Source organism: Halichoeres trimaculatus, unplaced genomic scaffold, assembly GCF_033239565.1.
Source record: "Halichoeres trimaculatus isolate MK-OKI-2021-1 unplaced genomic scaffold, fHalTri1.1 fHalTri1_scaffold_13, whole genome shotgun sequence".
NCBI lineage: Eukaryota > Metazoa > Chordata > Actinopteri > Labriformes > Labridae > Halichoeres > Halichoeres trimaculatus.
In genome coordinates this window covers 18,484,884-18,500,078 of record NW_027437191.1, presented here as the reverse complement: position 1 = coordinate 18,500,078, position 15,195 = coordinate 18,484,884, and the positions used below count along the sequence as shown (strand labels likewise).

At 40.6% G+C, this 15,195-nt stretch overlaps 1 protein-coding gene across 2 annotated transcripts in view; it reads right to left on the bottom strand.

The window, feature by feature from the left end:
• Positions 1–15,195, bottom strand: part of fut8b (fucosyltransferase 8b (alpha (1,6) fucosyltransferase)) — a 115,989-nt gene that overhangs the window by 12,003 nt on the left and 88,791 nt on the right. For both annotated transcript variants that reach the window (XM_074685802.1, XM_074685803.1), the window contains 2 exons: positions 12,647–12,884; positions 4,249–4,495 (listed from right to left, as the gene is read on the bottom strand). In XM_074685802.1, coding sequence (XP_074541903.1) covers positions 4,249–4,495; positions 12,647–12,884 — 485 coding nt within the window. The remainder of the gene's footprint in view (positions 1–4,248; positions 4,496–12,646; positions 12,885–15,195) is intronic.

The window sequence follows — 15,195 nt, the reverse complement described above, 5'->3', positions numbered from 1 at the left end:
CCTCTGCTGAAGCAAAGTGTAACTTTTTTCCAATTCAGTTCATAAACAAAGACCAAAATAAAATAAAAAAACCCCCAGTTTTTTGACAAAGAATCCCGATTTTGACATTGTTAAACAAAAAAAAATCCCGATATTGATTTTCGATTTTTTCTCCCACCCCCATTGAGTGCTAGAGTAATGAAAATTGGTGGCTCTCCACAGTTGATTATTCAGATGCGAGAAGCTGTGTCAATATCAGTGAGACTTTTTATGAGTCATTGAAGCTGTCAATAAGGACAAAAATGTTAATTGATGGATGCCTGATAAGGTCAGAGAGAAATAAACAGCTGAACAAGTCAGAACGATTTAGCAGCTTTCAAAGATGGCAAACTTTATTGGGAATTCACACAGCCTCTCAAGGGAAAGGATAGCCCTCATGGGAACGGAGAGCCTCACACTGATGAATTCTTGCACCAGAAACAACAAATCCCAAGTTGACTTGAAGCTGTGAGCGCAGCCTCTCAGGAGGAAAAACAATACTGAGACAATATCAACCGCTGTAATCAGACCTAATAAAGGCAGATTTGCAATGGCTGCTGTCGTCTCATCTGCGCCAGTTATGCCAAGTTTCATGAAAAGCAATATGTGGGCGGTGTTTACAGATGAGAGGAAACTGAGTGGCATTGTGAGGGATTTGAAGAGCTTCAATGGGGACTGATCACAGATAAAAGCCACATTATTTTCTGAATTTTTTTCAGCTACCCGGCTTAGAAGAAGACAATGTAGGTCAGTCTGTCTGCTTTCCTGAAAGTGCTGAAAATGTTTTGTACATCCAGTGGATGGAGCCAAGAAAATCTAGTCAGCATTATAGCTACTTAACATCAGCACACATTTGCAGAAACTACCTTCAAACTCAAGTTCAACTCTCATGTGAAATATTTCCAAAAGCTCATGGCTTCACTTAGGGGGATTGCATAAAGCTTCTTAAATTGCCTCATTGCTCAAGTGTGTAGACTGAGGCTCTCACTGTGGTTACTGTCACAATACAGCACTTTTGCACTTTAGTTACCATGGTTACATTTCAATCAAACCATGATCCTTATACTTCACAGCATCATTATTATGAGTGTTAACTATGTTCAGAGTTGGCTTCATGTTAGGAGTTCAGTTCCTTATTAAGTCTATACTCTCTAAAAACTAGTGCATCCAAAAAGGGTCCAGGGGGTTTTCTTTGTACCCCCAAATACTCTTTCTTTGAACATCCAGGATTAATTAAGCCATTGTCTTGTGTTTCACTAATTATTTCACTTTAGATACACTAGTATGACTCTCTCACAACTTCCAGAGAAGAACTGCTACAAGCCCTGAAGCAAGGTATAATGGAATACTTAAGCAGCTGACTATTCCCTTAAGTGAACACAGGGTTTCCCTCCCAACAATGTAAGGAGATCCTAATGGGGGTTTTATGCCACTCATTTCATTCTACTGCAACTCTAGATGAAGATCTAAGGACAAACCCGTTTTTAGTGGTTTTATGTAACAGAGTACATCAGGTTAGCCGTGTCCCTGTGTGCACGTCGGTACGCTGAGGTTGAATCGAGCTGTGTCTGATTAAAGGCTCATGCAGCTGCTAGCATGGCTGCAGTTGTTCCTCAAACTAACCATTAATATGAAACTAACACTAATACTTAACTTAAAATAAGTGGAGCCTATCATCCATGTAACAAAGGAACATGTAATTAAGTGCAACTGTGGGTAATTAGGTGCTTTTCTATTTCTAAGTGGACAACAAGGAGGAGTTAGGCTGTATTAAGTTTTTTGGTGAATCTACTGCTATTATCAAATAGTTTATTTTAATTAAGTGTTGCCTTCAGGCTGCGCTGGAAACTTGGTTCAGATTGGACAAAATCAAGCAGCAATCTCTGGTCCAAATGTGCAAAGAGCTAAAAACAGCAGTTCTTTGTGAGTTTGCTGCAAAAACACTGAAATATCATACACACCAAGCCAAAAAAAAACAGTTTTACAACAAACTGAACATGTTTAAAGCCTGATTCCGAAAGAAAAGAAGCTCATTTCTGGACAGCTCATTTCTACTGGCACTTTCTCCTGTTTCCACCAAGCAGCCTGGTCTAGATCAGTACGGTTTAGTATGGGTTGGATTGGTTAAGCCTGATCCTGTTTGCGTTTCCACAGCCAATCGTTGCTGCTCATGGTAGGTGGCGTGTAAGCTGGATGTTGATAGCTGCGTTCATTGTGTAGTAGCATGATGCCATAGCAGCACGTCACAGTGTACCCCGCTAATGCATCCAACAAACAAGAAAAACACAACACAGCAAACAAAGAGCAACTATTGCCCATCAGTTTGTCTTCTTTGTGTTTGCCATGTGACTCTTTGTTACAAAAAAGTGTTTGTTTGCGAGAAATACATGCTGTGGCATGGTACCAAGTGACGATTTCTTCTACCAATCAATGGTTTACATTGTTGTAGTTCCACCTTCTGGGATCGGATCAGTTTAATCTGGGACCCTAATGGAATGGTTCCAAAAAGTGTTTGTCTCAGTTATTTGGGGATCCCAGATAATCTGAGGATTAGTCAGTAGAAATGCCACAAAATGCATGCTGTACTGAGACAAACTGAACTGAACCTCTTGGTGGAAACAGGACTTTTGACTTGACCGACAGGTGGGCACCATAGACTGTAAAAAAAGTGGACGTCCTCTTGCTCGGCTGGAAGTGAGGTCTCCACAAAAACTGCTCCCCCTGGTGACTGGCTGAAGTATAGGTTAAAAAATCTGTCTTTCCAGCCATTCCAGATGGGCTGTGGTCATACGTTAAAAAATTAATACTCCTCGTAGAACTGTTTCTCACGTCCAATTGTTGTGGTGATTTGAAGATATCATTTGGCTGTCTTGTATTCAAGTCCTCTTTTTTCTGAAAAGTTTTGTTTTCATTAGTTATACAAGGTTAAAAATGAGGTTTCACGTAATGCCGTTCTCGTGTATTTTTTTCAGGCTAAAGGTCTGCGCCTTGACCTCATCAAACATGGATTGAAGCTAGGTTGAGTTCAGCATTTCTCATACAGCTCTTGCTGATAATAAGCTTAAAAAGTCCATATTAGAAACAAATGGGTGACATCATAGACACTACGTCCTTATATTACACAGTCTATGGTCAAAACTGTAACAATGGCTATCAATCCTGAAAAACTAGAGTAACACCTTGTATTAAATCTAGAAAGAGAAAGAAGTCAGGGGTTTTTGAGTTCACTTTGTCACATTCACAATGTGGTAAAAAAAACACTTTCCTATAGCATCAGTAGTGCAGAAAACAGCATGGAGGATGTTTTTATTATTACTCCCAATTTGTTTGGCGCTCACATAACTTCCAATCTGTGGTATTGGCTGACCATATGCCAGCAGAGAAAAGAGGAGAAAACTGCTCAAGCCGGTAAAGACAGAAGAAAAACAGACACGAAGCAGCTGCAAACAACAACACAGTGCAACACAGTGTGAGCTTTGGCAGTGTAACAGGACCGTTTGAGTGAGAAGAAAATACTGACATAAAAGCTTACAGGAAAGAGGACCTCACACAGGTGCTGCTGTTATTTTCTGCATCTGTTTAGAAGGCTAACAGCCAGATGCTAATGTTAAGACTTTGCTGTGAATATAAATGTCAAAATTTGATGTTATTTCTATCAGAGATAATTTACAGATTTTACTGTGAATGAATCATAAAAACATAAGACATGAACACTAATTCAGCCTGCAAGAAGGTTGATACGGTACAGTAGTTATGAAAGCACTAACAAATGATGTGAGTGTTGGGTGAAACCATCCTAAATCAATACTTCTGGTCAACTTGTTGAATTTTTAACTGGTTGCAGTACAATAAGTGCAATAATGTACAATGAGTGCATGTTTTTGCTCATATTTTTTACAATCACAGGGTGTATGAGGTTAAAGGAGTAAAGTGATGAAAAGGCAAAACTCTCCTAAGACTGAAAAAGGTAATAAATTAATCAAACTACTGCCATCACTTTAAGTTGCTACCAATGCTATTGTATTAACCTCACATTAACCTCACTCCAGACCAGTGTTTGTATTCATCCACAGCCCTTAAGGCCATGCCTCTGTTTGCTTTAATTGTGAAGCACTTTGTAAACTCAACTGTAGAGATTTACTATAGGAACAAAGTCATTAAAGCTTGAGTGCTGATAAGCGGAAAAGGAGAGGAAACACTCTGAGAACTGTCAGCTGAGTGTGTTCTTACCCGATGATGGGGTGTTTAAAGCCCAGCTTGGCCGTGCTCTGCTGAATCTCCTTCTCCAGCCACGCCTGAGGGCGCACCAGGTACTTAACGAACTGTGACACCCACCACACGGAGGGGTCACCATGGAGGCGGTGCAGGCGTGGGGCTAGGTCCTCGGGGATCGCCAGTGGCAGGTAAGGGGGTCGAGGATGGAGGCTGTCCACGATAGGCAACTCCACTACCTGTACGTCCTTATCATGGGCCTCACCTTGAGGATCAAAAGAGAAGCATGATGAGTGTAAGACTTATGGAAACATAAACTGATAGCACAACTCACGGTAAGAAATAATTAGGATATTTCCTCATCTGTAGTGTTTGTTTTTAAGAGAATGAGAAAAAATGAGAGGTAAGAGTTTCAAATATGGACTTCCAACTTCTTGCTTCTGCAAACACCAGCCTGTAACTCAAAGATATTCTATTTGCAATACATTTCCTCCATTATCTACCCGCTCAGGTACCAGTGATGTATGAAATACGATCCAGGGAGGCTGGATTAAGTGATAGGCTTTATTCTGAAAGCCCCAGATACCAAAACACTCCACAGTTGTTTATAATCCTTTGAGAGAGAAATGTGCAACTCTAGAAAGTTATAAGACAGGCAAATATTTTCTCCTTTTTGTTACAGGCACAGATAGCAACCACCTGTCTCTGTATTCCACCTGAACTTTGTCAGATGACTTTGCACAGAGGTTCACCAAAACTCTCTACTTTTGTTCCCTTCTAGCTAATTAAACTCGCTCAGACAGGGCTTGGTATGTGCACTGTGTTGTTCCATGTTAGGCTAAAGTCAAGATGACTTTTATTCCACATTTATAAACTTTTTTTCCTCATAAAAACCTGATTTTAAAGCACAGAAGTTGAAAAGGTTTACAGATCCAGAAAATCTTTAAAGATTTTAAGCCTTGAAAAAAAAAACTGACTCTGACTGACTGAAACTAAGTGCCAAAGAAAGCCACTTCCACTTTTTGATGACTTTTTAGTTCTTAAAAAGTCAGACATACCTAATGTACCTTCCCAGGAAAAACAAACGTTCACTTCTTATTTTGTATCTCTTGTGAAGTACACAGAGTTTTGAGATCTCAGCAAGTTGTCAGCACAGCTGTCTGTCAGAACTGTCAGATAACTGACTAAACTGTATAACTAATCTTCTGCAGTGCTACTTTAGTCAAAGAGAAATCTTGTGATTCAGTAAAAATCTGTCTTCCTTTCCGATTTTATTCCCTCCTGTCTGGTTCCCAGCAGGAAACCAGATTGCCCAGCTCCTATGTGTCCAGCTTTTGTGATTGATGGCAGCTCTTTCCTGTCCTTGCTCAAAGGCCAAGCTAAGGTAAGCTCTTTTTCTACCAAGGCTGTGTAAGACCAGAGGCTGGTTCAAAGAGCTGGGCTGGAGGTGTTACTTGGGGCTGTGGGTCTGGCATTGGCCCCTTCAGGCTGAATCCTGCTTGGCAGGAGAAACCCTGGGCAGAAGGTTGAGCGCGGCTGATTACGAAGGTCATCTCTCTGGGCAGCAGATAGCTCTCCCTGTGTACTGCCAGACCTCCTAATACAACAAGGCCAAGAGTCCATACACAAAGAAGCAAGCATGTTCTTGATTCATGTCTGCATGTTGTAACAATGAGGGGAGAACAACCTCTCAAACATGGATTCAGAAATATAAACAGCTATGAACCGTCTTGTCTACAGGGTCTTGTAAAGAGCAGGAGAAACTCTGATCTTACAGTGATGAGTAAAAAGAATAAAACGTAACAAAAATAAAAAATAAATGTGTATTCCCACACAAACGTATGCACAAGCACACGGAAAGCCCCGGCTAATCTCATCTCACCAGAAGGGATATGCCTGGCAGACAAAACCTTCGCTCCCTTTCAGTCTTAAAACCCAAGGAGAAGGTTTTTTCAGTCCGGGTGTGTGTGTGTTTGTGTGTGTGAAAACCGATTTACGTAAAAAACAAGTTTGAGGCCTGTGTTCTGTCAGACTAAAGTGGCCTCTCTAACTGCAACAGACAGGTCCTAATACAACCGCGAACACATCCACAACACACTTCCAAATAAATGGCATAATGATTCATTAAAAATGGCCTTCTGCAGAAAGGGTACATAAAAGAACACATGAAAAACAAGGAGAAAAACAGAGGCTTCAATTTGTGTGTGTGTGTGTGTTTGCCTGAGCATGCAGTGAATATAAATTGGTGGAAGCATTAAATATTGAGCAGAAGAAATATTCCCCGGCATGTCTCTGCTTATATAACAGCACTGGCATGATTCACATAAGGGGGGAATGGGCGTTTTTTGAGGCTTGCACTTCTTGGCAAAAATGTACAGATACGCCGTATGTCTTCCTCCCACAGCTACTTAATTAGATCACAAAGCTTTCTGCTAAAATCCAACTCAACTCCAAAGTCTCAGCATATGTTTCCCTGTGTGAGTCATGACTTCAAGCGTATAGATCTGCGCTCACAGAGTTTCTACAATATGCTTCAAACCTGTGATATATAGTGAGCCTGATAAATATTTCACAAGATTAACACAGCAGAGAAACCGGAGAAGGCAAGAGTGACACCATCCAGACACAAAATATAAAACCCCTCCATTTATTATACATTTGAGACAAACTTTATGAACTTAGAGAACTCTTGTTCCGGTCTTTATATTGCAGAGAACATTATGTTTCTCCTGAAGCTCACACTCATAAGGCAGTAATATCTTCCCTGGGAACCTCAAAGGAATACACTCTCTTTGGCAAATTAGCTCTTTGATCAACGAACCATTGTTCCACAAGACGACTCGTTTCTGCTTTATGTGTCCAGAATGTAAGTCTGCTACCCCGGCCCAGTGAGATGGTGCTGAGTCTTCTCTGCTGCCCACTGAACATCACAGTTAAAGTCAAGCAACAGCGTGGAGGGCGAAACATGCTGCTGCTGCTGTATCGAGAAACTCGTAACTCTCTTTAGGTACTGACAGGAATGTGTCTGGAGTGCCAGGATTGTAAAATTATCAGGTACTAAAAACTTGTCATGAATGTCTGTTCAGATTTAGTGCCATAGTTTTTACCCAAAGCCAAACAAGTTTCTGTACAGCTTCTTGTGTTCAAACAATATTTGGCTTTTATTTTTTGCTGCTTTGAAATCGTGTTCAAAGTAAGAGAATTAACATAAAAAAATAGTTTCCTTTTACTTCTTGATGGATGTTGTTTCAGATGGTTATTTTGTGGGTAGAACAAGAATTTAGGTGTTAGGATAAAGTACTCTTTATGGCTAAAATCACTGCTGTTGAATTAAACCAAAAAGATTTCCAGTTTTAACTCGCTCATTATGTAGGAAAACACAGGCTGCTTGGTTTAAATGGTAAGCCCCGCCAGCTGACGGCTCAGCTAAGCATCCAACTGGCAAATAGAAAAATGTGCATTCTGTTTTAACTGCTGTGTCTGATTTCACCAGTGCCATATGTATTATCATTGATGTTCACTCTATTCTGTACCATTGGGGCTCTTTGCTGCTGCTCTGTCTGCCTTGGTTTCTCATACATGCACATTAAATAGTATGCTGTTCCCACCTCAGGCCTTGGCATCCTTACATGAACTTGTGGAATGGCAGGGATCTCCCAGTTTAGAGCCATTCATCTAAGACTAACTTCTTGCATTTTTTGATGGACTGAACTGTGTTTATGTTGCTTTTTTATTAGCACAGGCTGTTTAAATAAGCTCCCATCAGTTTTACTTCACCCCATTCATGTGCCAATGGTAGTTTTAGGGCTAAGTGTCTAACCCATGGAGGTTTAGGAGTGTGGACACCAAGACCTGATGTCAAATCAACAGATTGAGAGACAACCAACTCTACCACTGAGCCACAACCACACATTAACATCATTTCTTTTGATTTTTAGATAATGCTATCTATGACAATCTTAAAATCTTTTATCCCCATTCCAGTTCAATTATTTTTCTTTGTTGATATACCAAAATAAGCATTAAAAGACATTCTTTGTTTATGTTAGTATAAGTTTGGTGTTATATGAGCACGAGCATCAACATGCTGCAGCACTTAGTCTAACATAGGTTAATGGGTAAGTCTAATCTCTGTTGATACTCTCATTTTACGCTGATGATTTGGTGCTTTGCGCTCCTGTACATCAGCATACAGCTGCTTTCCCCTCGGAAATGTTCTATTCCTAAGACAGAGCAAATCATAATGCTGTTCCGAGTACTTGAATGTGGATGTTTTGTTTTATTCTCATTTCCCATTTGCAGGAGGGAGAGAACCAGCAGGTCCCATAATGACTTTATCACTATCTTTGATTTCCTCCCTGAGGCTGTATGTTTTCCTGACAGAAATACCCTGTCAGAGATGCATACACTCTGCATCCTCTTTCTGTCTTTAAATGTCTCCTATCCTGAGGGAACTACTTAACAGAAAGTGGGCTAACCATCTGAAGATAAATGAGGAAAGGTGGAATCTTGTAGGGCTGCTACATAAAACACTAGCAAAGTCAATTTCCGCACAGAGAAGGGAAAGTAAACAATATGAAGACCGTCTCAGTGTAGGAAACACCTCAAAGCAGCAAGCACTATTTTAATGTGAAGGTGACCACAAAGGATTGGTGGTATTTAACGCAAATGATACAGCAGACACCGGATGATAAGGGTTCAGGAGGAAAAAAATTAGTGTCATTGAGGTGCAAATTTCTCTGCCACCCAAACTTGAAGAAATCCCATTATCAGCTTGACATTAGAGGTGCCAACTAAAAAACCAAGGGGCTTGCACTGACTTCATTTCTCTATATTCAAATGTCGTAAAGTACTGGCAAGGGTAAAGACTCCATTTAATTAGTAAGATACTAAATGTATATCTACTCATTAATCCAGGCTTTAGCATCCCACTGAGCTCTCGTGCCCAAAGGGCTGTTCTGCCTGCACTGTTAACAAAACAGGCATGACCGCAGGCATGGCCAAGTACCCAACAGGCTTACATTAGCTATGCATAGCTGGTTAGTGAGCTTGGTCAACAGAAAATACTGGCTCTGCAAGATGCAAAACTTTATAAGGCCAAGAATTCTGAATGCTAAAAGGCAAAAGGAGGGGTTTGTGTTTGTAGTGTGATGGCTATATATGGATCTGATGTTTAGGGGGCCGTTTGTGTGACCTGATATCAGAGACAGGGATAGATAGTGGGAAAGGACACATGAAAGGCAGGAAAATAGGAAAAGGAAGGCGCTGGGAACGCAAGAGATAAGAAGACAGAGCCCAGGAGAGCACAAGTCAAATGGAGGAATTGGAGAAAAACAAGGAGCTGAAAGGATACAGAGATGAGAGTAAGAAAGCAATAACACAGAAAAGAACTGATGGAGAGGCAGACACAGCATCATAGTGAAACCTTCAAATTATCACAGATCTTTATTAAAAAAAAAACAACTTTAACTTTGTCGACTGAGCAGTGGCTACACAATACTTACACTATCACACTACCATTTCATCTCAACCACAGTCACAGTTTTGACCTAAGTCTGTGTAGATCTGCTTCCAGAGATTACTTTCCCTTAAATGAGTACACTGATCTTTTATCTTAGAGATTCTGAAACCAGGTATACATATGAACTACTTTGTGTTTGAACACGATGTTCCTCGTGGTCAGTCAATGACTGGTGCAGAATTCTAATAACACGCATAAATTGCAAGCTATGCTACTGGCTGGGTGAAGGTAGACTACAGGTTATAGAAAACATGGGTGTCGCCTCAGTGGCTTCACTCACTGGTTTCTAATGAGACAATTTTAATCCATCTATGGAGGTTGCCATATTAGAAATACTTTCTTGATTTAAAGTAGACACTCATGTTAAACGGACATTGAATGATACTTGTGTCTGTGATGTTTTCTCTCACTGTACCTCTGTTAAAATTTGGTAATGACTGACAGGCATTTGTTTCTATCAAGTAACTGATTACAACATAACTTCTCAAAGAAATATACACTTGCTCATGAATCAAGATGATGCAAAGAAACTAAAATAATCAAAACCATGTTTTTAAAAAAGTTTATATAATGTGTATTCTAATTTTATAGTTCAGTCAGGAACACTCTTGTCATAGATTGAAACTATTTATTGCTGAATAGAAATACAGTTATAGTTGGTGTTATAGTTCTGCTTTTCAATGTACTCCCTGGGTGATCCAGTCTACTTATGCTTTCTAGGGAGAGCATTGCAAAACCCCCCCACATGGATTACATACAATACATACATACGGACTAAATAGGATGCAAACATGGAGACTTAAAAGTAGGAGGCAATACTTCAAGACAGCAGCACAGTGGGTTTGTATAGGTGTAGCAGTGTTCAAATAAACAGCTTTATCACGATACATGAGCTGTGAGTGGCTGAGTGGAGTAGGGAATAGTGATTCAATCATCAGACTATCAGCTGATAGCAGCTGGGCATATGACTTCCTTGCCCTGCATGAACTTACGCAAACTTCATTTATTATATCTGACATAATTTTTACATTACCTGAATATAAAAATAGTCAAAACGTCATGATGAACACAACTTTTAGATTATGGTAGCTTTGTCTCATTAGTCTGCAATACAGGGAACAGGCTGCAAAATTCCAGGAATTTTCTAAGTTGGAAACTTTAGATTTTTCTGGAAATTAATGGGAATTAACAAAGTTTTCTGGAATTTATATTAACTGCATTTACCTGGTCATATTCATGTATGCTTGCTAGGCTTGTTTGCTAGGCGCCGCCCTGTTGGCTATGGCTGCCTTTTGCAGTGGCTCTCTCTTCTTTGTCCGTTTCTTGTTTATTTTTCATCTTTTTTTCGTAATCTTTGTATTTGGAGTGGATCATTTCTTTTTATGGCTCATTTGTTGGTCATGGACACCAAACTCTTTGTGGCTTCAGTGATATTTTTACTACGTTTTCTCCTGTCTTTGTCTGGAGATCCTACATGTAACCATGACTGCATTGTTTACATGTGAACTCAGCTGTTAGCAGCCTGTAGCATGTCAATGCTAACTGGTGTAAGGCCTGATGTCTTCCCAGGGGGTGAGGAGAAGGAGATGAGGACAACGTGCTGGTTCTCAGGTGTGAGCTAAGAAGTGGCGACATGGACCTGTCCTTCCATCCATCGTTATTGGGAACGTTGTACTTATTACAATGACAATAAAATTCTATTCTATTCTATTCTATTCTATGTATAAATCTCAAAAATGTTGGTTTGTCACAAGCGGACATGCATTCAAACATGTCTAATACAATATAATTAAATTAAGTTGATAACACAATAAATATTCCATCTCTGACTGCAGTAACTATAACTTTCTTAACATTGTTAATGTGCAAAACCCATCTATGTTTTCTCTGGTCAATGCACCATGCAACCTTTATAATAGATGCCAAATGCAGCAATAACTCAGTCACTTACTCTCACTCACGAAATGTCTCCAAGCTCTGCTTTATGAAAGGTTCTCTGTTTCCATCTCATCGTAACAAATCATTGGGGTTGTGATTATGTGCAAATAGCCCTCCAGCCAAACATCACAGGGTTGTGTTGGTTGGGATACTTCACGTTGAGACCAATATGCTACATATCCCGGAAGTTTAATATCATTCCCGTCCTCAAATGTTTTTTTTCACATTCTTGCTCAAAGAGCGGGGAACCTTAGCTCAGAGGATTATCAGTTCAAGTAGATTTTAGCTGTGTTAAGAAGAATAAAACATTCACCCTGAAAACCACATTAAATATTGATGCCAGAATGGATTTTTGTCAGGAAAATGTTTACGTTGCACAAGACAAGCATTCACTGTAAACATGTCAGACCATTAACCAGATTATACAACAACCAGAGGCTGTAACAGAGAAACACGTGCAGGTTTCCTCTGTTCACACTACAAATTCATATCTATTGTTCTAGATAGTCAATGAGAAGTGTTGTGCAAGGAGTCGGAGTTAATAAATAACAGACAGCAGTTCAGTAAAATTTGATTCTCATCCCTCTCTCTCACTGTGAGTGGAGGATTACTGTAAATCAGAGGAGCGGGCTGTTTACTGAGATCGAGTCATGTGATTTCTTGGCAATGAAACCTTTGAACAATAACCTGCTGCTGCTATGTTGGCTGCCAAAGAGCTTTAACTGGAATTGCATAGTCCTGCTTAGCCAGTGAATTCACACTTTGTTTTCGCTGTAGCAGCACAAACGAGGGCTCTGGCAGACGAGATCTTTTTAGCTGTGACAGTCAAAAGAAGAAGAGAGGGCTGTGTTGATTGCTGAGCAACCAAAACCAATCACATTAATTGAAGAGCACTGTTGGTTAGAGTGTGTGTGTGTGTGTGTGTGTGTGTGTGCGCGTATTTGAGTGAGAGCTTACCCGACCAGTGTCCTGTGGTGGCCCCGGAACGGTCAGTGCAGGTGTTACTGACCGGCAGGAAGACGGTCTCCCAGCCGCCGGGGGCGTAGCGCCAGTTGTGAGACTCGAGGATGAGCGTGCGCTGGGTACCATAAGCAATCATGAAGCAGTAGACGACATGGTGGAGTTGGCAGCCATAACCACAGCCCTTATTGATGTTACACACCAGCTTCCTTGCCTTACTGCAGTCTGGGGGGTTCTAGGAGGAGGACAGGAAGAATGTTTCAACATTTTTTATTGCTTGACCTCAGTCTTGAGTCTCACAAAACCTCAGCCTCTGACTTATAATAAAACATGGCTGATATTGCTTCTTTTGTTCCTAGTACATGTCCGTCTCAAACTCCACTTCTCTCTAATTTTACACCTATTCACTCAATTTCTAGATTTGAATTCTCCATTTACCTGCCAGCGTTTCCCTCTCTTCTTTCCTCCCCTGATAACCTTCAAGTCCCTTTTTTACTGCATGGTTCCCTTTGCTTTTTATTGACGCTTAGCTTCTTTTTGTGATAGGATAAAAATGTTGATGCCCTTTATTTTGAATTTTACAGCGCCAAGTTTTCTTGTTGTCAAATCCATATTCACCTTTTCAATACTGTCCAAACACCATTTAAAACCAATAAATGAGCTGTATCCCTGCACAGGGCGAATATGTTTTTCAATACAGTGAACACGGGTACTCTAAATCATTTTTATGGCAGCTCACACACACACCGCAATGGTGCTGTAAATATTTACCACTGCACCTTAATATGTGACTAAAAATAGTCCTCAGCAAATGCAGCATTTATTCCACTTTGAATAAAATTGGTTGCAAGCTGTGGAGTGGAATTCCTGTGCCGTTTCTCTAAATTTAAAGTGCTTATTTGTGACCAGCTTTTTAAAGATTAAAGTCTGTCAGGATCAGCGAGCTTTGGGTTGAGAGCAGATGAGAAAAGTACAGAAAACTGGACCATTTGTTGCTGAATTAGTAGATTTACTGACAACAGGCAAATATAGACTCTAAATGAACTAATTCAAATTATTCATTCTTCCATTTTTAATTTCTTGTGCTTTTCTTCTGCTTCCTCTCCTCTCACTGTTTTACTCTTTCTCTCCCTTCCTCAAATTGTCTTCCCTCTCCTCTTTTCCAAACTCTGGTTCCCTATAAATTAGCTCCACTATCAAACAAAGTCTACGGGGAAGAATACCAAATGAGAAGCACTGGAGGAAGAAACAAGGCTTTCTATTTTCTGTGCAAAAAAAAAAAAGTTAAAAAACTGAGCGACACATGCTGTGTAGTTGAGTCGCTGGGTGGATTGTGTTTCGCTCGGCAGCCGGTGTGACTGACTCCGCAACTGCTCGTGCCAGCCAGCTTCCTAAACAGCAATTACTGGCTGATGGGAGTGTTTTCCTCATTAGGCTGCTGCAGCTGTGGATGGTTCACAGTAATCAGGGCGCACGGCACCCACCGGCTAACGCTGCCTATCACACACTGGCAGGAGAGGAAGAGGAAGAGAGGGAAGATGAGGGCAGAGGAAGAGATGCACAGAGAGCAAGTAGAAAGAATGAGAAGACAGATGAAAGAGAAAAGGGAATGAGGGGCAAGGGGGAGAAGTAAAAGGAAACAAAATGAGGTGCTTTTTTGTGTCCTATGCCACCACTGCTTCTTGAGTTATATGCCACACAGCTGACAGACCCACAGGTCTTTCTTTTGAGTTACAGGCTGCAGATTCACAACTACCCCCATCGGTCTAAACTGACTTACAGTACAAATAATCTAAACTGGCACCCTGACAAAAAATAACACTCATAAAGTTTTTCTTTTGACAGAGCTCAACATTTGAGCCACAACCACTGCGTGAGATCAATGTGTGGCATGAGCCAAGCGGCATGGGGGCCAATGTTGGATCCTGGGGTCGATAACAATGAGGCGGGGATGCCTCCAAAATGCTAAGGGACTGGCTTTGAGGCTAATGACGGCAGATGTGTGCACAAAAGGCAGTGCCTGAGTACCGCTCTATACCACAGGTTAAGAGCCTTTTCAACTGATGTGCTTTTTTTAGTGTGAAACAAAGAGGCAGTTGTAGAGTGATGCAGTTCAGAAAGAACTGAAGTGATATTGTTGATGTAAAGGGAAAGATGGTTGAGTACAACTGGATATGAGAAATAGAATGTCAAGCTCAGGTAATTATCCACTGCGGTGCCCACATTGGGAACAGCAGTGCCCACGTTGGGAACAGCGGTGGAAGATGAAAGGAAGCTGCTCACGTTTGAAGGATTCTGTTGTAAGGATTCAATTTGTATAGGTATGTGTTCCCAGGGGTATCACAGTATATCCAGCTGTAAGATGTTAATGATATGCCTCATGGATGCCTATAAGGAGAAACAATCTGTTCTTCAATGGGTGTGACATTTTTACTTTAGTACAAAGAATAAAATGCCCTTTAGAGGAAATGCAATGTCACAGTGAGCACTCATTTAGAAAATTACTGATTCTTCTAAAAGAGCTATACACAAAAACATTACGTTTT